General features: G+C 35.8%; 1 protein-coding gene across 2 annotated transcripts in view; it reads left to right on the forward strand.

The window, feature by feature from the left end:
* The window catches only part of MTREX (Mtr4 exosome RNA helicase), a 104,387-nt gene that overhangs the window by 19,113 nt on the left and 61,023 nt on the right, over window positions 1-24,251 (forward strand). For both annotated transcript variants that reach the window (XM_088827690.1, XM_055422043.2), the window contains exons 6-12: window positions 11,162-11,336; window positions 13,334-13,424; window positions 18,070-18,194; window positions 19,320-19,418; window positions 19,820-19,922; window positions 20,982-21,113; window positions 22,717-22,796. In XM_088827690.1, coding sequence (XP_088683816.1) covers window positions 11,162-11,336; window positions 13,334-13,424; window positions 18,070-18,194; window positions 19,320-19,418; window positions 19,820-19,922; window positions 20,982-21,113; window positions 22,717-22,796 — 805 coding nt within the window. The remainder of the gene's footprint in view (window positions 1-11,161; window positions 11,337-13,333; window positions 13,425-18,069; window positions 18,195-19,319; window positions 19,419-19,819; window positions 19,923-20,981; window positions 21,114-22,716; window positions 22,797-24,251) is intronic.

A 24,251-nucleotide genomic window follows, 5' to 3' on the forward strand; every position in this document is an offset into this window, starting at 1 on the left:
CATCAGGGTCTTTTCCAGTGAGTCAGTTCTTCACATCAGGTGGCCAAAGTATTGGGAGCTTCAGCGTCAGTCCTTCCAGTGAATATTTAGGATTGATTTCCTTTAGGACAGACTGGTTGGATCTCTTTGCAGCTCAAGGGACTCTCAAGAGTCTTCTCCAACACCACAGTTCAAAAGCATCAATTCAGCTTTCTTTATAGTCCCAACTCTCACATCCATACACGACTACTGGAAAAACCATGGCTTTGACTAGACGGACCTTTGTTGGCAAAGTAATGTCTCTGCTTTTTAATATGCTGTCTAGGTTGGTCATAGTTTCTCTTCCAGGGAGCAAGTGTATTTTAATTTCATGGCTGCAGTCACCATCTGCAGTGATTTTGGAGCCCAAGAAAGTAAAGTCTGTCACTGTTTTCATTGTTTCCCCATCTGTTAGCCATGAAGTGATGGGACTGGATGCCATGAACTTAGTTTTCTGAATGTTGAATTTTAAGCCAACTTTTTCACTCCACTCTTTCACTTTCGTCAAGAGGCTCTTTAGTTCCTCTTTGCTTTCTGTCGTAAGGGTGGTGTCATCTGCATATCTGAGGTTATTGGTATTTCTCCTGGCAATTTTGATTCCAGCTAGTGCTTCATTCAGCCGGCATTTTGCATGATGTATTCTGCATATAAGTTAAATAAGTAGGGTGACAATATTCAGGCTTGATGTACTCTTTTCCCAATTTGGAACCAGTCTGTTCGATGTCCAGTTCTAACTATTGCTTCTTGACCTGCATACAGATTTCTCAGGAGGCAGGTTAGGTGGTCTGGGATTCCCATCTCTTTCAGAATTTTCCACAGTTCGTTGTAATCCACACAGTCAGAGGCTTACTCTGGGTTCAGTTCAGTTCAGTACAGTTGCTCAGTCGTGTCCAACTCTCCGCGACCCCATGAATCATAGCACGCCAGGCCTCCTTGTCCATCACCAACTCCCAGAGTTCACTCAAACTCATGTCCACAGAGTCGGTGATGCCATCCAGCCATCTCATTCTCTGTCATCCCCTTCTCCTCCCGCCCCCAACCTTTCCTAGCATCAGAGTCTTTTCCAGTGAGTCAACTCGTCACATGAGGTGGCCAAAGTATTGGAGTTTCAGCTTTAGCATCAGTCCTTCCAATGAACACCAAGGATTGATCGATCTCCTTTAGAATGGACTGGTTGGATCTCCTTGCAGTCCAAGGGACTCTCAAGAGTCTTCTCCAGCACCACAGTTCAAAAGCATCAATTCTTCAGCGATCAGCTTTCTTCACAGTCCAACCCTCACATCCATACATGACCACGGGAAAAACCATAGCCTTGACTAGACGAAACTTTGTTGGCAAAGTAATGTCTCTGCTTTTTAATATACTATCAAGGTTGGTCATAACTTTCCTTCCAAGGAGTTCAGTTCAGTTCAGTCACTCAGTCGTGTCCGACTCCGTGACCCCATGAATCACAGCACGCCAGGCCTCCCTGTCCATCACCAATTCCCGGAGTTCACTCAAACTCATGTCCACAGAGTCGGTGATGCCATCCAGCCATCTCATTCTCCGTCGTCCCCTTCTCCTCCCACCCCCAACCTTTCCCAGCATCAGAATCTTTTCCAGTGAGTCAACTCGTCGCATGGGGTGGCCAAAGTATTGCAGCTTCAGCTAAGCGTCTTTTAATTTCATGGCTGCAGTCAGCATCTGCAGTGATTTTGGAGCCCCAAAAAATAAAGTCTGACACTGTTTCCACTGTTTCCCCATCTATTTCCCATGAAGTGATGGGACCAGATGCCATGATCTTTGTTTTCTGAATGTTGAGCTTCAAGCCAACCTTTTCACTCTCCTCTTTCACTTTCATCAAGAGGCTTTTGAGTTCCTCTTCACATTCTGCCATAAGGGTAGTGTCATCTGCATATCTGAGGTTATTGATATTTCTCCCAGCAATCTTGATTCCAGCTTGTGCTTCATCCAGCCCAGCGTTCCTCATGATGTACTCTGCATATAAGTTCAATAAGCAAGGTGACAATATACAGCCTTGAAGTACTCCTTTTCCTATTTGGAACCAGTCTGTTGTTCCATGTACAGTTCTGACTGTTGCTTTCTGACCTGCATATAGGTTTCTCAAGAGGCAGGTCAGGTGGTCTGGTATTCCCATCTCTTTCCGAATTTTCCACAGTTTATTGTGATCCACACAGTCAAAGGCTTTGGCATAGTCAATGAAGCAGAAATAGATGTTTCTGGAACTCTCTTGCTTTCTCCATGATCCAGCGGATGTTGGCAATTTGATCTCTGGTGCCTCTGCCTTTTTTAAAACCTGCTTGAACATCTGGGAGTTCATGGTTCACATATTGCTGAAGCCTGGCTTGGAGAATTTTGAGCATGACTTTACTAGTGTGTGAGATGAGTGCAATTGTGCGGTAGTTTGAGCATTCTTTGGCATTGCCTTTCTTTGGGATTGGAATGAAGACTGACCTTTTCCAGTCCTGTGGCCACTGCTGAGTTTTCCAAATTTGCTGGCATGTTGAGTGCAGCACTCACAGCATCATCTTTCAAGATTTGAAATAGCTCAATCGGAATTCCATCACCTCCACTAGCTTTGTTCGTAGTGATGCTTTCTAAGGCCCACTTTAGGAGACTGTAAAGAGATTTTAAGAAATTCACCAGGGTTGTAGACACTTTTGAAAGCTCTTGAATGCTGCTGTGGAAAACAGTCTAGTAGTTGTTCAAAAAGATACTTTTAGAATTACTGTACAACTCGGCAGTTCCACTCCTAGGTGTATTACGCCAAAGAATTGAAAACAAATATACGGATACTTACACATGAATGTTCACAGCAGTATTGTTCACAATAATGAAAAGGTAGAAACAACCCAAAAGTCCATCAATGGATGAATAGATAAATAAATCTGGTGTATCTGTACAATGAAATACTACTCAGCCATAGCAGCAGTGAAATACTGACACATGCTACAGTGTGGATGAACCTCAGAAACATTATGCTGAGTAAAAGAAGCCAGACTCAGTAGGTCACATACTGTTTGATTCCGTTTGTGTAGAATATCTCAGGTAAATTCTTAGAGAGAGAGCAGATTGGTGGAGACCAGGGAATATTTAGAGGAGGGGAGCAGAAAGTAGCTGCTTAATGGATATGGGGTTTTTGGAGGGATAAGAATTATGTTTAAGAATCAGATAGAGGTGGTAGTTGCACAGCATAGTGAATGTGCTAAAAGCCGCTCAATTTTGCATTTTAAAACTGTTTTATGAATTTTACCTCAATAAAAACCTCCAATGAAGTTTATATTTGTATGTACGTACCAGATTTTATGATTTCAGGATCTCAGATAAAGATTTCCCCTAGGAATTCAAGAACTTAAGGTAAACTCCAATGTTAGCTAATAACTATAACAAGTACAACATTTTATTTATAAATCTGTGCTAGATTAATATATTTATATCAGGTTGTTTACCTATGTAATTGAGTAGTTTTCCTGACCCTGTTTATTTTTTTATTCTATGTAAAGCTTTTTTAAAAAGCGTTAGCTTTATTATATAATTTAAATATTATGAAATCCACCCATTTAAAGTATATAGTTCATTGAGTTTTAATAAATTGTACAGTTTTGTAACCCTCACCAGTTTTAGGCTGCTGTCTATAATTTTCTTGTGTGTCTGTGCTTTCCCCCTGCCTCCACCTCCAACACTGGCACTGATCAGCTTTGCCTAAATAGTTTTGCCTTTTCTAGACGTTTCATATGAGTGAAATCCTGTAATATGGAGTCTTTTGTGTCTTTTTCTGTTTAAAATAACACTTAGAGGTTCATTCATATTGCATATATAATTCATTTCTTTTTATTGATAAGTCATATTACATTTTATGGATACATGACATTATGTTTTTTCACTTGATAGAAATTTGAATTGTTTTGCATTTTTGACCATTCTAGGTAATTCTGATATGAACATTCATACACAGGTCTTTATGTAGACACATTTTTATTTCTCTTGGGTAGATAGATACTTAGTAATGTAATTGTTGGATTTTATGCCAAATATATATTTAACGATTCAGTAAATGACCAGACTGTTTTCCAAAATGGCTGTACCATTTTGTATTCCTATCGTAATGGATAAGGAGTGTTATGTTTCTCTTATGTCCTAAACACCTCATGGCATAATCTTTTTTGATTATACCTATTTTAGTGTTGATATCTAATTATGTTCCATAGTGGTTTTGAATTTCTTTGATGACTAATAAAATGCTAAGTATCATTTCATTTGCTTATCACCCATTTGTACATCTTCAGTGAAATATCTATTTCAGTCTTTGCTGATTTTTAAAATTGAATTGTTGGTCTTATTGCATCACAAATCTTTAAATTATCTTAATGGTATCATTTGTAGCACAAAAGATCATAAATTTTATGTTCGGCTTCTCATATATTTTATGGATTGATCAAGCTTTTGATATCAATACTTAAGACATTTATGCCTATCCCAATATCACAAATGTTTTCCCTTTTATTTTCTTTTTGAAGTTTATAGTATTAGCCATTCCATTTAGAGCTATGATTTCCTTTGAATTAATTTTTATGTATGATGTGAGGTAAAGGTGGGGTTTAAATTAACCTTTTTTGTATGTGGATAAATGTTTCAGTTGAAAAAATGATGATTTTCCCACTGAATTGTGTTTGAATTGACTGTTGAATTCCTAGTGAACTGACCATAAATATATAGGTTTGGCTTTGGACTTGCTGTTCTGTTTATATCTGTGTCTATCCTTATACCAGTCCACCCTATCTTGATTACCATAGATTTAAAGTATGTGTAAAATTTAGGTAATTAGAGTCCTCTAACTTTATTCTTTCTTAAATTGTTAGGGCTCTTCTAGGTCCTTTTTGTTCCTCAATAAAAACTTAAGATTAGTGTGTTAATTTCTACCCAAAAAGACTACTTCCTTTTTTATGCGGATTGTGTTGTATAGATTAATTTGGGGAGAATTTTCATTTTAACATTATTATAGACTCTTCCAGTCCATTAGCATGGTATATTATTTATTATTCACATCTTTAATTTCTCTCAGCAATATTTTGTGGTTTGTGTACAGATTTTACACATCTTCCTCTTTTTTAACACATTTTTTTCTTAAATCTTTTAAGTATTTTATTGCTTTGTGCTGTTGCAAATGACATTCTTCCTTAAGTTCACATTTGGGTTGCTAAGGGCTTGTGAAGTACATTTTATTTTTATATGTTAATATTTTATCTAGTCACTTTGTTAATAAACTGGCTTACTAAGAAGTTATAGTAACTTTGCATATTCCATAAGATTTTCTACATAGTTAGTCATATTGTCTGTGAATAAGACAGTTTTTACTGCTTCTTGCTGATGTTTTATCCCATATGTTGCATTTTCTTATTGCGTTGGCAAAATCCAGTACAATGTTGAATGGTAGTAACAGTGGATGTCCTTGGATGTTCCTGATCTTAAATGAATAACATTCAGTGTTTCACCATGAAGTGTAATTTAACTAGCTTTGTCCTAGGTTCCTATTATCAGGTTGAATAAGTTCCTTTCTATTCTTAATTGGGAACAAATGAAAGAATTTAAAAAATACCCATTTGAATGGCTGTTATCAAAAAGGCAAGAGATGACGAGTGTTAGCAAGTATGTGAAGAACAGGAAACCCTTGTGCAATTTTGTGGGAAAATAAATTGGTACAGTTACTGTGGAAAACAGGGTGGCGATTTCTCAAAAAATTAAAAATAGAATATAACTCAGCAATCCCACTTCTGGGTATGTATCTAAAGGAAATGAAGCCAGTATCTTGAAGAGATGTCTGCATTCCCATTATTCACACTACCCAAGAGAAGGAAACCTTTGTGTATCAGCAGATGGGTGGATAAAGAAAATGTGGTTTCTGTCTATACACACACACACACACACACACTCTCTCTCTCTCTCTCTCACACAATGGAATATTATTTAGCCATCAAAGAACACACACACAGCCATCAAAGAAGGAAATCCTGCTGTTTATGACAGCATGAATAGACCTTGAGGGCATTATGTTATGTCACATAAGTCAGAGAAAGACAAACACTGTGATCTCAGATGTGGAATCTAAAAAAGTTGAATTTATTGAAACAGAGTTGAATGGTAGTTTCCAGGGACTGAGATGGGCAGGGTGGGGGAAGTAGGAAGATAGTGGTGAAATGAAACAAACTTCTAGGTATAAGATGAGTAGTTCTGGGTATCTAACGTAGAGCATGGTGATTACAGTTAACAATACTGTATTATATACTTGAAGGTTCCTAAGAGGGTAGATCTTAAATGCTCTCACCAGAAAAAAAAAAGTAATTAATGAGGTGATAAGGATGTAAATTAAGCTTATTGTGGTGTGGTAATCATTTCACAATATATGTATCAAATTTTACAGTATATAGTTTAAACTTACATAATGTTATATATCATTAAATCTTAATAAAACTGGGGAAAATAAGTGTACTGAGGATTAAAAAAGAAGCACTGTATTTTATTAAATCCTTTTTCCATCTGTAGAGGCAAGGATATGGTGTTTGCTTTTTATTCTTTTAAAGTGGTACATTACAAATTTTCTTTTTTTTTTATTGGCGGCGAATTATTTTATAATATTATATTGGTTGGTTTTGCCATACATTGACATGAATCCGCCCCGGGTGTACATGAGTTCCCCTTCCTGAACCCCCCTCCCACCTCCCTCCCCCATTTATCCTCCCTCTGGGTCATCCCCGCACACCAGCCCCGAGCATCCTGTAACATGCATCGACCCTGAACTGGTGATTCGTTTCACATATGACAACATACATGTTTCAGTGCCATTCTCCCAAATCATCCCACCCTCACCCTCTCCCATAGAGTCCCAAAGACTGTTCCATACATCTGTGTCTCTTTTGCTGTCTCGTATACAGGGTTATCATTTGCATCTTTCTAAATTCCATATATATGTGTTAGTATACTGTATTGGTGTTTTTCTTTCTGGCTTACTTCACTCTGTATAATAGGCTTCCTTGTATTCCTGGAATAAACCTAGATGTTCATGGCAGTTGATCATTTTATATAATATTGCCTTTTTCAGTTTACTCATATTTTGTTCTGGAATTTCTTTGAATCTTCATGAGAGATTTGGATATGTAGTTTTCGTTTTTTTTTTTTAACAAGATCTTTGTCTAGTTTTTTTTTCATGTGAAATTCATATTTATCAGGGCATCTTGTATTTTTTTTAATTTATTTATTTATTTTAATTGGAGGCTAATTACTTTACAATATTGTAGTGTTTTTGCCCGGAGAAGGCAGTGGCACCCCACTCCAGTACTCTTGCCTGGAAAATCCCGTGGACGGAGGAGCCTGGTGAGCTGCAGTCCATGGGGTCACAAAGAGTAGGACACGACTGAGCGACTTCACTTTCACTTTTCACTGTCATGCATTGGAGAAGGAAATGGCAACCCACTCCAGTATTCTTGCCTGGAGAATCCCAGGGACGGCGGAGCCTGGTGGGCTGCCGTCTATGGGGTCGCATAGAGTTGAACACAACTGAAGCGATTTAGCAGCAGCAGTGGTTTTTGCCATACGTTGACATGAATCAGCCATGGGTGTACATATGTCCCCCATCCTAAACCCCATTCCCACCTCCCTCCCAATCCCATCCCTCAGGGCCATCCCAAGTGCACTGGCCCTGAGCGCCCTGTGTTATACATTGAACCTGGACTGGTGGTCTGTTTCACATATGGTAATATACATGTTTCAAAGCTCTTCTCTCAAATCACATCCCACCCTCGCCTTCTCCCACAGAGTTCAAAAGTCTGTTCTTTACATCTGTCTCTTGCTGTCTCGCATATAGGGTCATCGTTCCCATCTTTCTAAATTCCATATATATGCGTTAATATACTGTATTGGTTTTTTTCTTTCTGACTTACTTCACTCTATAATAGGCTCCAGTTTCATCCACCTTATTAGAACTGATTCAAATGCATTCTTTTAAGTAAATGAGTCTAGTTTTGATATGTTAATACTGACCTCAAATATAAGTTGAGAAGTGACCCTCCTCCTCTGTTTTCTCTAAGAGTTTCTGTTGGTTTGGTATTTTCTCTTTAAATATTTGACAGAGCTTGTTAATGAAGCCATCTGAACTACCTAGGCTTTTCTTTATGGGACAGTAAAAGTGAAAGTCGCTTAATCATGTCCAGCTCTTTGCAATCCCATGGACTGTAGCCTGCCATGCTCCTCTGTCCATAGAATTCTCCAGGCCAGTATACTGGAGTGATTAGCCATTATTCCCTTCTCCAGGGGATCTTCCTGACTCAGGGCTCGAACCCAGGTCTCCCACATTGCAGGTGAATTCCTTACTGTCTGAGTCACTAAGGAAGCCCAAGGATACTGGAGTAGCTAGCCTGTCCTTTCTCCAGCAGATCTTCCTGACCCACGACTCAAACCAGGGTTTTCTGCATTGCAGGCGGATTCTTTACTAGCTGAGCTACCAGGGAAGCCCTTTATGGGAAGATTTTTAAATTGCAAGCTCAGTTTCCTTTCTTCTTGAGTCAGTTTTGGTAATCTCTGTCTTTCAAGGAATTTCTTGAGGTGGAATTAGATTGATTTTAGATTATTCTTCCTGTCTAATATTTGTTTTTAAAACTTTAATAATTTCCCCTCTTAGTACTGCTTTATATGCATCCTATACATTTTGAGTTTTATTTTCAATTTAATTCATTCTTTAGTTTCTCTTTATTTCCTCTTATCTTTACTTTTCAAGTATTTGTTGGTTTTCCATACATCTTTCTATTTTGGGGTTTCTAATTCAACTTCTTTGTGGTTGAAAAAGATACTTTATAATTTCAATAATTTGATTTAATGATGTGGTTGTATTTATATTTGCCTTTTGTCTTTTAGTAATGTCTCATGTTTTTATAGCCTTCTATTTTAACAAATATTTTTTAGTATACCATTTTAATTCCTTTGTTAATTTTTCTTAACCTTTGAATTACATGTTTAGTGATTTTTCTTACAGCCACAATCTCTGTAAAATATTGATATTATTTCTTCTTTTTGTGCTATTTTTGCTACCTATATATTTCAACTATATATGCTGTGTGTGCATGTGTGCTCAGTCACTTAGTCATGTCCAACTCACAACCCCATGGACTGTAGCCCACTAGGCTCCTCTGTCCTTGGAATTTTTCCAGTCAAGAGTGCTGGAGCAGGTTGCCATTTCCTGCCCAGGGATCTTCTCAACCTAAGGATCAAACTTATGTCTCCTATATTGCAAGTGGATTCTTTGCCACTGTGCTAACTGCTATAAATCCAGTATAATCAATGTTAAAATAATGTTTTTACTTTAGTCTTTTATGTTTTTAAAACTACTAACTGAATAAAAGAGAAGTATGTAAAGTCTTAAATTTACCCACATATTTATTAAGCTCTATTCTTTTCACTGGATTCTGGTTAAAGAATTTTTTAAGAATATTTCTTGTATGGTTGATGTTTTAGCAGTGAATTCCTTCAATTTTTATTTGAAAATGTCTTTGTTTTGCTTTTATTTTTGAGAGGATAATGCCACTGAATATATAGTTGATTGACAGTTTTTTTCTTTTGAATATTGGATAGTCATTCTGCTGACATTGTTTCATTCTATTTCATTTTTCCCATCAGAAGTAAGCCTTAATTATGGTGGTGGTCTCTTGTATGTTTTGTTTTTCTTTTGCTGCTTTGAAGACTTTCTTTTCATCTTTGTCAGTCAGCAGTTTGTTTCTAGATGTGATTCCAAAGTTTTTCCTGCTTGGGTTCATTGTGTTCGTTGGACCATGGGCAGATGATCCTGGCAGGCTACAGTCCATGGGGCCATAAAGAGTCAGACTTGACTGAGTGCACACACACATGTACATTGGAACACTTGAGGTTGTCCCACTAATCTTTGAATGTCTGTTTATTGTTCTTCTGTTTCTTTCTTTCTTTAGCTTTGATAATTTCTATTGATTTATCTTCATATTTGCAAATACTTTCTTCTGCCTTCTCATATCTGTTTTTGAGCCATCTACTGGATTTTTCATTTCATTATTGTGCTTTTCATCTATAAAATTTTCATTTGGTTTTGTTGTTATAGTTTCAGTTCTCTATTGAGATTGCCCCTTTGAATCACTGTCCTGTGTCCTTTAATTCTTAGAACATGGTTTCCTTACATTTTTTAGACATGTCTTTTACAGCTTCTTTGAAGTCTTTGTTTGCTAAGTCCAACATTTGGGCCCACTCAGTTTCTCATGACTTCTTCTTTTTCTTAAAAGTGTCGATCACACTTGCCTGTTTCTTTTTATGTCTTCTTGTTTTTTACAGTGTCTGTATATTCTTTTCTCTTTAATGTATATTTCTCACTATTGATATTTTACCATGTTTGGATAACTTTTGATTTTTTAATTATTTCACTCTTTGGGGGCATGATTGGGATGAACATTGTTTTTATCTCCTGATAAGCCTATTGTTGGTAGGAACTGTATCTTAAATAAGGAAGATGTACCACAGTGCTAAGTTTAGTCCTGATTTCATGGTGTGTATTTAAATATTTAAGTCAATTGAATTTTCTTTGAAAAAAAAAACTTTCTTGTAGTGCATTAATCTTTATGAAAGAACGATTGGAACTTGCTACAATTTCCAATCAAGGACAGAGTTGATAACTAATATAAGTGCAAAGTAAATATATATGATTAACTTATTTGTGAAACTCAAAAACAACTCATTTTCCAGTGTTTATTAAATATTTATAGTCTTTATGTCAAAACTGACAGGCAGAGGCTCTGTAAACTTTTAAAGGTCCATCTACAGAGCCAAAGGTATTTTGCTTCCAAGAAATAGGGTAGCTATTAGTAATTCATTGATATTAGTAATTAAGTTACATTAACTCCGAGACACCAGAGTTTAAAATGTTTTTGTTCATTTAGACCACTGTTCTTCAGATTTGTCATGATTATTATTATAGTTTGTTGAAAGTGAATAGAATAAGACATTAATATTTTACAAAGTCTTTAGATAATTAGGAAAAATTTGGACACAATTTATATATTAATATAATTTTTAAAATCACATACTTCTAAAGAGTTTTTTGTAAACAGTTTATTCTTACTTATTTTCACATTTTTAGATATGCTATTGCATTGGCGCTAAGGGAAAAACAACGTGTAATATTTACTAGCCCAATTAAGGCCCTGAGTAACCAGAAATACCGTGAAATGTATGAAGAATTTCAAGATGTTGGTCTGATGACTGGAGATGTTACTATTAATCCTACAGCATCCTGTCTTGTTATGACCACAGAGGTAATTTATATGATGTCTCATCTAATTTTTTGTTTTTAATTTAATTAATGTGATTAATCAGTTAAAACAGCTAGTTTTTTATTACTTGCTTTATACAGATAAAAGGATAATACTTTCTGAGTAGATTTACTTGAAAGGGGTAGTAGAGTTTATCTTAAATTGTTTCAGTTTAGTTGTAAATTTCCATTATTCTTATCATCATATAATAAAAGTTGCATGAAGTATTTTTAAAGGATATTATCAGTGATGTGATAATAGTTCAATGGTTTTATATAGTTTCAATGATTGGAGTACATACTTTTGAATAAGTTGTGACACCTTCTTTATGATTTTTTTTTCTTTTGCATCTGAGTGTTGATACAAATAGATAAATAACTTTTTAAAGAATGCCCAGTTATGTTTAGCTTCTTCCCATAATCACAATTAAGTTTTGCATATACTTATAGCATCTTACATTTTGGACACTTAGCTGTCTTGACTAAGTACTTTTCTACATGCTTGAATTATATCCTTGCATTCTACAAAGACATATTATACTAGAGAGCATAAATTAGCTTCTGGTTTTTAGAGTCAACCGAAAGCATTACTCATGTTCATCTTGATCCCCAAAGTAAGTTTATTTCCCATTCTCAAAACTTTTTTCCATCCATAGAAAAATTTCTTTTTTTTTTTTAGTTTTTATTTAATAAATGGTACAAAGCACAATGCCAAAAACATTAACAGTTAAAATTTCACCAAATGAAAAAATACTATAGAATATACAGTTGTAAAAAGCTACATTAAGTTATTTTACAACTGCTTCAAGCTGCAAAAAGAAAAAAGCCCAATGCCATACCTAAGTTATCCCTCTCTCAAAATAATGCCATTTATGTTATAAACCATGAGCACCCCATCAAAAGACGGGAACTGCTTTTGTTAATTCATATATATATGTATATATATGACTGTATCACTTTGCTATACACCTAAAACAAACACAACACTGTAAATAAAATATAGTACAATATAAAATAAAAATAAGTAACAGACCCTTTGGGGCTTTACACCGAGTTAGAGTTCCTATCAGAGGGATAACAGCACCACAGCCGTACTGAATCCTCATGAAGGAGGTACACGAATGACTGGATTACAAGAGTTACAGGAATGAGAGCTGCTCACTTCCCAGAAACTACAGCTCACAGAAAACCAACAAAGTTTAATGAGGTGGATGAAACTGGAGCCTATTACACAGAGTGAAGTAAGCCAGAAAGAAAAACACCAATACAGTATATTAACACATATATATGGAATATAGCAAGAGGATAACCATAACCCTGTATACGAGACAGCAGGAGAGAGACAGATGTGTGGAGCAGTCTTTCGGACTCTGTGGGAGAGGGCGAGGGTGGGATAATTTGGGAGAATGGGTTGAAACATGTATATTATCATATGTGAAACAAATCTGACGTGGTTGGGGGCTTCCCACCTCAACATTCTGTGGATTTAAGAGGCCTTTCCTTCCGGAAGTGTATAAATTAGCCTGGGATAGAACCTTGAGTTTTACACATTCATAAGTAAATGGTCTGTATCTCGTGCCTTTGAAAAATTTCTTTAACTCAGAAATCTGAAGAACAGTTGCTGGGAAGTATTCATGTTAAGATGAGGTAGAAAAAATCAGTAGCAGTATGAGATTCGTTGTGTTAGATAGAAGATGATTTTAAGTTACTTTCATTTCCTAGCAAGTGTAGGTCTTGAGTGAAGTGCTTTACGTATAAGGAAGTAGCTTCATATTCAAGGTATATGGATATGGAGTTGATAATAATTCTCTCCATGGATTATATATGTTTACTAACTTGAGAAATAATTTATTTTGGATTTAGCTAAGGAGTATTATATACTTAAGATATGTAACTCTAAAATTATTTTAATGTTTCTATTAAAAAAGAATATACAAAATTTCTTGTTAGAAGAGTTTTTGTTATGTCAGAATCCTGCTAAATCTTCTACTTCTTCTTTAGATTTTGAGAAGTATGCTGTACAGAGGTTCTGAAGTTATGCGAGAAGTTGCTTGGGTCATATTTGATGAAATTCATTACATGAGAGATTCAGGTATATTCTGTAGTGTTATTGAGATATGTGCCATGTTATTTAAGAATGAAATTAGGAATTTTGAACAAGTTATCTTACTTTCTTGTGGGTAAAGTTGTAGTAAACTAAATTGTGGATAACATGATATAGTTTTTCTGGTTGGACTTCATTCAGTTACAGCTTCTTGAATAGTAACAACTTCTGGGTGAGAAAATGCAACTTTAGATTTTAAAATGAAATTAAAATTAGTTTGCTTTTAAAAGAGAGTTCTCTAATATATCTAAATATTAAAGAATTTCCAAAATTGCTGGCCTACAGAATTAACTTTCTGGATTTTTATCAATTTATTTTAGTTTTTTAAAAAAACTAAGAAATGCATGTTTATGATTTAAAAAATGAGAATTATGAGATAAAAATGAACAACAACAAAAGTCTCTTTACCTGAACTACTGCACTACTAGAATGGGAAAGTAAGTGTACTTGGGATTTTAGGTAGAACATGACAGAAATTAACATATTTAAAAGTTAAATGTTTAATATATACACTCTTTTTTTGTTTTTTTCTATGTAAACTTTTTATTTTATATTAGAGTATAGCCAATTAACAATGTTGATAGTTTCAGGTGCATGGCAGAGCGACTCAGCCATACATATACATGTATCCACTCTCCCCCAAACTCCCCTCCCATCCAGGCTGCCACACAACACTGAGCAGAGTTCCCTGTGCTATACAGTAGGTCCTTATTGGTTATTCATTTTTTTTTTTTTTATATCTAAAAAAGAATTTTATTAAAAAAGCACAAATGCAAAGAAATGAACAGAGGAAAATTTATGCGTCGAACCTGGACTGGTCACTTATGATAATATACATGCTACAATTCCATTCTCTCCAATCATTCCACCTTCACCCTCTCCCACAGAGTCCCAAAGACTGTTCTAAATGCCTGTGTCTCTTTTGCAGTCTCTTATACAGGGTTCAGGTTACCATTTTTCTAAATTCCATATATATGCGTTAATATACGGTATTGATGTTCTTCTTTCTGGCTTACTTCACTCTGTATAATTGGCTCCAATTTCATCCACCTCATTAAAACTGATTCAAATGCATTCTTTTTGATGGCTGAGAAATACTCCATTGTGTATATGTACCACAGCTTTCTTATCCATTCATCTGCAGGTGGACATCTAGGTTGCTTCCATGTCCTGGCTATTATAAACAGTGCTGCAATGAACATTGGAGTACATGTGTCTCTTTCAATTCTGGTTTCCTCGGTGTGTATGCCCAGGAGTGCGATCGCTGGATCATATGGCAGTTCTATTTCCAGTTTTCTGAGGAATCTCCACACTGTTCTCCATAGTGGCTGTACTAGTTTGCATTCCCACCAACGGTGTAAGAGGGTTCCCTTCTCTCCACACCCTCTCCAGCACTTATTGCATGTAGACTTTTGGATAGCAGCCATTCTGACTGTTGTGAAATGGTATCTCATTGTGGTTTTGATTTGCATTTCTCTGATGATGAGGGATGTTGAGCATTTTTTCATGTGTTTATCAGCCATCTTTATGTCTTCTTTGGAGAAATGTCTGTTTAGTTCTTTGGCCCATTTTTTGATTGGGTCACTTAGTTTTCTGGAATTAAGCTGCAGGAGCTGCTTGTATAATTTGGAGATTAATCCTTTATCAGTTGCTTCATTTGCTATTATTGTCTCCCATTCTGAAGGTTGTCTTCTCACCTTGCTTAGAGTTTCCTTTGCTGTGCAGAAGCTTTTGATTTTAATTAGGTCCCATTTGTTTATTTTTGCTTTTATTTCCAATATTCTGGGAGGTGGGTCTTGGAGGATCCTGCTGTGATTTATGTCGGAGAGTGTTTTGCCTACGTTCTCCTCTAGGAGTTTTATAGTTTCTGGTCTTACATTTAGATCTTTAATCCATTTTGAGTTTATTTTGGTGTATGGTGTTAGGAAGTGTTCTAGTTTCATTCTTTTACAAGTGGCTGACCAGTTTTCCCAGCACCACTTGTTAAAGAGACTGTCTTTTCTCCATTTTATATTCTTGCCTCCTTTGTCGAAGATAAGGTGTCCATAGGAGCGTGGGTTTATCTCTGGGCTTTCTATTTTGTTCCATTGATCTATATTTCTGTCTTTATGCCAGTACCATACTGTCTTGATGACTGTGGCTTTGTAATAGAGCCTGAAGTCCGGCAGGTTAATTCCCCCAGTTCCATTCTTCTTCCTCAAGATTGCTTTGGCTATTCGAGGTTTTTTGTATTTCCATACAAATTGTGAGATTATTTGTTAGTTCTGTGAAAAATATTGTTGGTAGCTTGATAGGGATTGCATTGAATGTATAAATTACTTTGGGTAGTATACTCATTTTTACAATATTTATTCTTCCAATCCACGAACACGGTATATTTCTCCATCTATTCATGTCCTCTTTGATTACTTTCACTAGTGTTTTATAGTTTTCTATGTACAAGTCTTTTGTTTCCTTAGGTAGATATATTCCTAAGTATTTAATTGTTTTCATTGCAACAGTGAATGGAATAGTTTCCTTAATTTCTCTTTCTATTTTCTCATTATTAGTGTATAGGAATGCAAGGGATTTCTGTGTGTTGATTTTATATCCTGCAACTTTGCTGTAATCATTGATTAGCTCTAGTAGTTTTCTGGTAGAGTCTTTAGGGTTTTCTGTGTAGAGGATCATGTCATCAGCAAACAGTGAAAGCTTTACTTCTTCTTTTCCAATTTGTATTCCTTTTATGTCTTTTTCTGCTCTGATTGCTGTGGCCAAAACTTCCAGAACTATGTTGAATAGTAGTGGTGAGAGTGGGCACCCTTGTCTTGTTCCTGACTTTAGGGGAAATGCTTTCAGTTTTTCACCATTGAGGATAATGTTTGCTGTGGGTTTGTCATATATAGCTTTTATTATGTTGAGGTATGTCCCTTCAATTCCCACTTTCTGGAGAGTTTTTATCAAAAATGGATGTTGAATTTTGTCGAAGGCTTTCTCTGCATCTATTGAGATAATCATATGATTTTTATTTTTCAGTTTGTTAATGTGGTGTATTACGTTGATTGATTTGCGGATATTGAAGAATCCTTGCATTCCTGGGATAAAGCCCACTTGGTCATGATGTATGATCTTCTTAATGTGTTGTTGGATTCTGATTGCTAGAATTTTGTTAAGGATTTTTGCATCTATGTTCATCAGTGATATTGGCCTATAGTTTTCTTTTTTTGTGGGGTCTTTACCAGGTTTTGGGATTAGGGTGATGGTGGCCTCATAGAATGAGTTTGGAAGTTTCCCTTCCTCAGCTATTTTCTGGAAGAGTTTGAGTAGAATAGGTGTTAGCTCTTCTCTAAATTTTTGGTAGAATTCAGCTGTGAAGCCGTCTGGACCTGGGCTTTTGTTTGCTGGGAGATTTTTGATTACAGTTTCAATTTCCGTGCTTGTGATGGGTCTGTTCAGATTTTCTATTTCTTCCTGGTTCAGTTTTGGAAAGTTGTACTTTTCTAGGAATTTGTCCATTTCTTCCAGGTTATTCATTTTATTGCCATATAATTGCTGATAGTATTCTCTAATAATCCTTTGTATTTCTGTGTTGTCAGTTGTGATCTCTCCATTTTCATTTCTAATTTTATTGATTTGGTTCTTCTCCCTTTGTTTCTTGATGAGTCTGGCTAGTGGTTTGTCAATTTTATTCACCTTCTCAAAGAACCAGCTTTTGGCTTTGTTGATTTTTGCTATGGTCTCTTTTGTTTCTTTTGCATTTATCTCTGCCCTAATTTTTATGATATCTTTCCTTCTACTGACCCTGGGGTTCTTCATTTCTTCCTTTTCTAGTTGCTTTAGATGTAGAGTTAGGTTATTTAGTTGACTTTTTTCTTGTTTCTTGAGGTATGCCTGTATTGTTATGAACTTCCCCCTTAGCACTGCTTTTACAGTGTCCCAGAGGTTTTAATATATACACTCTTGAAGCTTAGTTTTTATTTGGCTGAAGCACCGAGTTAATCTGTATTTATAGGAAAAATAATACAATTTAAGAAATCATTTACCCTTTGTAAACATTTTACTCTTATTAAATTCAAAAGATTAAATTATAAACATAGTTATTTTTGTTTTTAAATTCTGAATCTTTTATTGATTTGTTCATTTGGAAGGAAATTCTCAAATGGATTTTCCTGTTTGTTTTTTACATTTTAATAAAACTGACTTATAGTTTTGTTGTTTATCAGATCCTTCTTTCATCTCTAGTCAGATCCTCCTTTCATCTCTAGATATCATGAGGGTAATTTAGATGAAAGACACTGTGGTATAGTAATAGTGTTTCTTTGAAATCTGTTTCTGTGACCTTATGTAAGCCAATAACTTTTGCTTCTCTAAGTGAGATGGAAATACTGTTTCCATTGTCCTGGGACTCTTGTTAGACCGAACAGGATTCAGTTTGGAGCTGCTTTTGCAGGCCGTTATTTCAGAGTACATTGTGTTTATGGTGGTCTAGTCTACTAACTTGCTATTAGATGCAGTTCATGGTTAGAAAGTAGTTTACAATAAGGATCTGTGGCTAAAAATATCTTTGTGTAAAGTGGTCTGCATTTCTGATAATCGAGCAGTAGAGAAACTGATAAAGTGACATTGAATTCCAAGGTACATTTATATTTTTCAGAGCGTGGTGTCGTATGGGAAGAAACTATTATTTTGCTTCCTGATAATGTTCACTATGTCTTTCTTTCGGCTACTATTCCAAATGCCCGACAGTTTGCTGAGTGGATTTGCCACTTACATAAACAGGTATTTTCTTTCTCTTTTTTGATGTTTTCAATATTTAAATATTACAAGTTTGCCTTTCTATATCCTATACTTTGTTCCTAATGCTGCCTAGAATAAATAAGACATTTTACTGTAAAACTACTTTTCAAAGCAAGCAAGCTTACAAAATCAACTGTTTTTATGCGTGTGAATTTCTGAATCCAACTCAAACCCAGTACATCAAAATCTCTGAGAGTAGGATCTTGGGTCATGAAATTTTTAACTTTGAGGAGCTTCCAAATTGATCCTGATGATTTGCCAGGTTTATAAACTACTCTATCTACTCATACAGGGAGCCGTGAGTACATAGTAGGAAATTTCCTCTAAGACCTTGGTACCAGAAAAAAAGCTGGACATCTCTTGAGAGTGTGGGCTTCCCTAGTGGCTCAGCTGGTAAAGAATCAGCCTGCAATGCAGGATCCCTGGGTTGGGAAGATCCCGTGGAGAAGGGAAAGGCTACCCACTCCAGTATTCTGGCCTGGAGAATTCCATGGACTATAGTCTATGGGGTTGCAAAGAGTGGACAGGACTGAGCAACTTTGACTTCACTTCTTGAGAGTATGGTTTGATTTTTCTCATGTAAGCGCAGACTTTTTATTGACTGTGTTTCCTTTTTGCTTTTCTAGTCCAATTTTAGGAGCATTAAAGGACCTTATAACAAGCATTTGTTCATGTATTCTTTATTTTATTTTTCTGCCCTTATTTTTCCTTTATACCAGAAGGTTCACAAATTTATTTTTATCCATATATTAGCTCTCTAGTGGTATTTTTGTCTAACAGCCATGTTGCTCCTGTAGGATAGAATCTTAGTGAATCTTCTGGAAGAGATAGATCAACCTACTGTTTTAGTGCAGCTGTAAAAGTCTCTGTGGGGTCGAGAAGTCCCATTTTACCTCAGTGCATTCTTTGTTGCCATACTGCTGCTGCTAAGTCACATCAGTCGTGTCCGACTCTGTGCGATCCCGTAGACAGCAGCCCACCAGGCTCCTCCGTCCCTGGGAATAGAAGTCTTCCTTAATTACGGCATCATAGGTCTGAAGTATGAAATTGTTATGGAAACTCCAATCATGTATTTGTCCTTGATTTTAATTTCCTTTGTTTTTACAGCCTTGTCATGTAATTTACACAGATTATCGGCCTACTCCATTACAGCACTATATTTTTCCAGCCGGGGGAGATGGCCTGCACCTTGTGGTTGATGAAAATGTAAGGGAGTAATTATCATTCTTATATCTTTAATATCACATAACTGCTTATACCCTCTTTTCTTTAAACTAGGGAAGAAGAGCAGAGATCTATTTTTTTTCCCTAGTTTTATAGCCCTAAGTTATTGTTGATTTTCTTTGTATATGTATTTTTATTTCAAAAATTATATTTAGGACTCATATTTTTTAAATGCATGAATTACATTCCCCTCCTTTTCCAGTATTTTTAAATGCCTTGAAAATAAGGGGCTCTGTACATGTTTCAGATATCTTATGGTTTTGCTTTTTCTAGTTTTATTATTCAATTATTTATTATTTGAGGAAGCTTTGTTTTGAGATAAAAAAGTTTGGATTATGATTAAGTATTAGTGAAGTTATGTAGAAAAATATTTGTGATGCTAGGGTGACTTCAGAGAAGATAATTTTAATACTGCAATGCAAGTACTTCGAGATGCTGGTGATTTGGCAAAAGGCGATCAGAAGGGGCGAAAAGGAGGAACAAAAGGTAACTTGGAACTTTGTTTTTGAGAATTTTACATGGAAATTGTATTTTCAAATTACATTTTTTAAAAAACATTTTTCCCCCTCTGGAAGCTAGCTATATAGGTGTCTAGATAGTATGTGATAAAATTGAATGAGTAAAAATTTATGTCTTTTTTCTACATGACATTTATTGAGAGAGAGTCCATTTTACAATTGACCTGTTAAAGTATGGAATTTAGTGGTTATTAAGCAGCAGTATAGTCACAGAATTATGTGGCTGTCACCACAGTCAACTTTTTTTATTGAAATATAATTCACTTACTATTGAAGTCACCATTTTTTAAGGGTGCAATTAAGTGGGTTTTAGTATAGTCACAAATTTGAGGAACTACTTTGTAATTCTAGAATATTTTCATTAACTCAGAAAGAAACCGCATACCCATTCATGGTCATTCTTTATTTTCTCCCAACCTCTTCTCTACCCCTCAACCTTGGGTAATCACTCATTTAGTTCCTATTTCTGTTTTCCTTTTGTAGACATTTCATATAAATGGAATCACGATGTATGTGGTCTTTTGCACCTGACTTTCTTCAGTTAGCTTTTTTTTTTTTTTCAAGTTTATCCGTGTTATAGCATATATCAATACATCATTCCTTTTTATTGTCAAATGGTATTCCATTTTATGATTTTATGACAAATATCTCTTCAAATTTTTGGGACATTAAAAACTTAGATTTTCTTTTTGTTGTTGAATAGTAAGTATTCTTTATATATTCTGGATACTAGATCTTTATCAGATATCTGATTTGTAAATATTTTCTCCCATTCTGTAAGTTAAGGGTATCTTTATTGCTGGTGTCTATTGAAGTACAAAAGTTTTAAATTTTGATGAAATCTAGTTATCTGATTTTTTTCTTTTATTTCTTGTGCTTTTGCTATCATATCTTGAGAATGCTTTGCCTTACCTAACATCATGAAGATTTACTCCTACATGTGTATAAGAGTTTTGTAGTTTTACAATTAAGTATATGGTCCATTTTGAGTTAATTTTTCGTCATAGTTTATGTACTTTTTTTGCAGGTCCATCAAACGTATTCAAGATTGTGAAGATGATTATGGAAAGAAATTTTCAACCTGTAATTATTTTCAGTTTTAGTAAGAAAGATTGTGAAGCTTATGCACTTCAAATGACCAAATTAGATTTCAACACAGGTACTGTATAATTTCAGTATTGCTTTAATGCCATGTGGAAGTGAATGTAAATATATTTCTGGTAAGACAGCAATTGTGCATTGCTAAGATTTGCAGTTCACCTTACAGTTACAGCAGTAATTCTATCACATTTGTAAAAGCTTTAAGGCTTGATTTACCATTTCTTTTCCTTCTGTCTTTTATTGGAAGATAAGTATATATCTATATATAAAATATTTGTTCTACATGAAATCCAAAGAACCCTACTAGGAAGTATTAGACTCATACCTTCTTATACTTTATTGCCATAGCTCTTTGGTTATTGTGGTTTTCTATCTGATTACTTAAGGTTAGTCTCTTGGTCAGACTATCCTCTGTTACGTTTCATTCTTCTGGAAATCCAAACCAGGAAGACCTTACCCTGTACGGAACTGTGGCATAATTTTTGGAAAAAGTAGAAAAACTTCTAGCAAATCAACTTATTATTCCCACATATTAACTATAAATGTGGCTACTTAAAAGTCACACAGCTAGATAGTAGCGTATCCTAGGCAAAAATTGCTGCATGCTGAATACCAACCCAGTTGTCATTTACTTCAGCCTTTTACATATCTAACCCTATACAGTGAGAAGTAAATAATATTTTCAGTCATCCAAAATCAGATTTCAGTTTTCTTGTTTTCTCTATCAAGACATAGAACTAATCCCCTGTCTTTTTAAAAATTGGCTGCACTGGATCTTCTTTCCTGCACATGGACTTTTCTCTAGTTGTAGTGAACAGGGGCTACTCTGTAGTTGAAGTGTGCAGGCTTCTCACTGCAGTTGCTCCTCTTGCTGTGGGTCATGGGCTCTAGGCATTTGAGCTTCAGTAGTTGTGGCACACAGGCTTGGTTGCTCCGCAGCACATTGGCTCTTAGTTCACTGGGTGGATTCTTAACCACTGGACCACTAGGGAAGTCCCAATCCACTGGACCACTAGGGAAGTCCCAATCCCATGCATTTTAAAACTAATTTTTACTTATCCATGGGTAAAAATAACATGGCAGATAACCCATATGCCCACCTAAAGCCAATATTTTTTTTCTTTTTTACTGAGTCAGTTGCTCTACTTAGAAATATTTTATCACTACCAGTGCTGCATGTGCTTAATGTTGCAGGGTTTTGTATTGATTAAGTCAACAAATATTTTTTGGCCGTTAACGTAATAGTCACTGTAAAGAAGGCAGTATAAATGGTTAAAGAGTATAGGCTTTGAAATTGTTGATCTAACAGTTAATACCAATGCTCATTATTTGCTTTATATCTCACTTTCCTCAATAGTGAGTAATAATAATCCCCATGTCCTGCAATTTTTTCACTTAAATATTGCATGTAGATAGCTCATGTAGTTCTTGTTACTGCTTTTATAAGAAAGCGCTTTTATTCATGGACTAGCTGCTTGATCTGTTTTTAAAGGTAGTGAATTTTATTTAATAATTATGTGGTAAATTTGATGTGCTTTCCCTTCTGTCTTAAATCCTGAGTCATTACTTTTACTCTTCATGACTCTGTTCTTTGGAGTGTGTGAAATTTGGTATCACCAACTCACTTAGATATTTATATACCCTTGAATTTTCTCTCCTAGATGAGGAAAAGAAGATGGTTGAAGAAGTTTTCAGTAATGCAATTGACTGCTTGTCTGATGAAGACAAAAAGCTCCCTCAGGTGTGTTTAATGTCCTTAAGTAGAGTGTGGATATTAACAGATAGTATATATTCACTTTGTAGTTCATGGTTTTGTTACTATATTATATATTGCACTGTTTGCACACTGCAGTAAATATGTTGCATTGTGCACTGAAATGATACCTTAATTTTTGTTTTGAACTTCTAAGAAGGTGACAGAAGGAAAGATTTGCTGCCTTGAAGGAACTTTTCTCTGAAAAGCATGATCTGGAAATTACTGCTTCTGTTCCTAATACTACAAAATTTTTAAATGCTAATTTTAAGTCAGTCAGTTTCTTAATTCATAAGTCTAGCAGACACAAGAAAGTACACCTAATGAAAATCATGTTTAGTGAAAAACTTGATTTCTGCTTTTCTTTAGTTAATTAAAGTGGTTTTTTCTTTTGGCCTCCCTGATGGCTCAGACAGTAAGGAGTCTGCAGTGCGGGAGACCCGGGTTCAATCCCTGGGTCGGGAAGATCCCCTGGAGAAGGAAATGACAACCCACTCCAGTATCCTTGCCTGGAAAATCCCATAGACAGAGGAGCCTGGCAGGCTACAGTCCATGGGGTCCCAAAGAGTCCATGGGGTCCCAACTGAGTGGCTTCACTTTCACTTTTCTTTTGCCTGTAAGAATTGCCTTCTGTTCTGTTCTGTTCCATCGCTCAGTCGTGTCCGACTCTTTGCGACCCCGTGGACTGTAGCCTACCAGGCTTCTCCGTCCATGGGATTCTCCAGGCAAGAATACTGGAGTGTGTTACCGTTTCCCTCTCCAGGGGATCTTCCCAACCCAGGGATCAAACCCGGGTCTCCCGCATTGGAGGCAGATGCTTTAACCTCGGAGCCACCAGGGAAGCCCACGAATTGCCTTAGGAGTTCTAAAATACACTTATGCCTTGTTGCCACTCCAGAGTTTCTGATTTAATTACCTGGTGTGCCCTGATTATTAGAATCTTTCGGAAACTCTTGTTCTAATGTGCATCCAATTCTAAGAACTAATTTTTTTAGTCCAACCTAATACTGTGTGAAAGTTTTATTTTGTGAAAAGAAAAATTGGAAGATCATACTCTGCCTACAAATGATTGCTTTGATTTGTGTGATCTTTACAATAAGACTGCACTGCATGTTTCTTGGTATTTAAAACAGTATTTAGCTAACAGAATCTTACTGTGATTTTTCTTACCAGCTGAGTTAATAGTACCTAATGGCTGAGCCATGTCTTTATATATCCTTGTCATTCTAGCACACTTCCTTTTTTGGTTTTATTTTGAGAGAAGAGCTGCTGCTGCTAAGTCACTTCAGTCGTGTCCAACTCTGTGTGACCCCATAGATGGGGAGCTCCTTTGGATTTATTATTAGTTAGAAACGTAGAATATTGATGGCGGAGACCTCTGTGAAGTGTGTTGTCTGTTTCCTTGGGGAAGGACTGCATGACAAGTAATGCCTTTGTGGAGTG

The sequence above is a fragment of the Moschus berezovskii genome, chromosome 18 (assembly GCF_049115385.1).
Source record: "Moschus berezovskii isolate FMDL1 chromosome 18, NW_MosBer_1.0, whole genome shotgun sequence".
Classification (NCBI taxonomy): Eukaryota; Metazoa; Chordata; class Mammalia; order Artiodactyla; family Moschidae; genus Moschus; species Moschus berezovskii.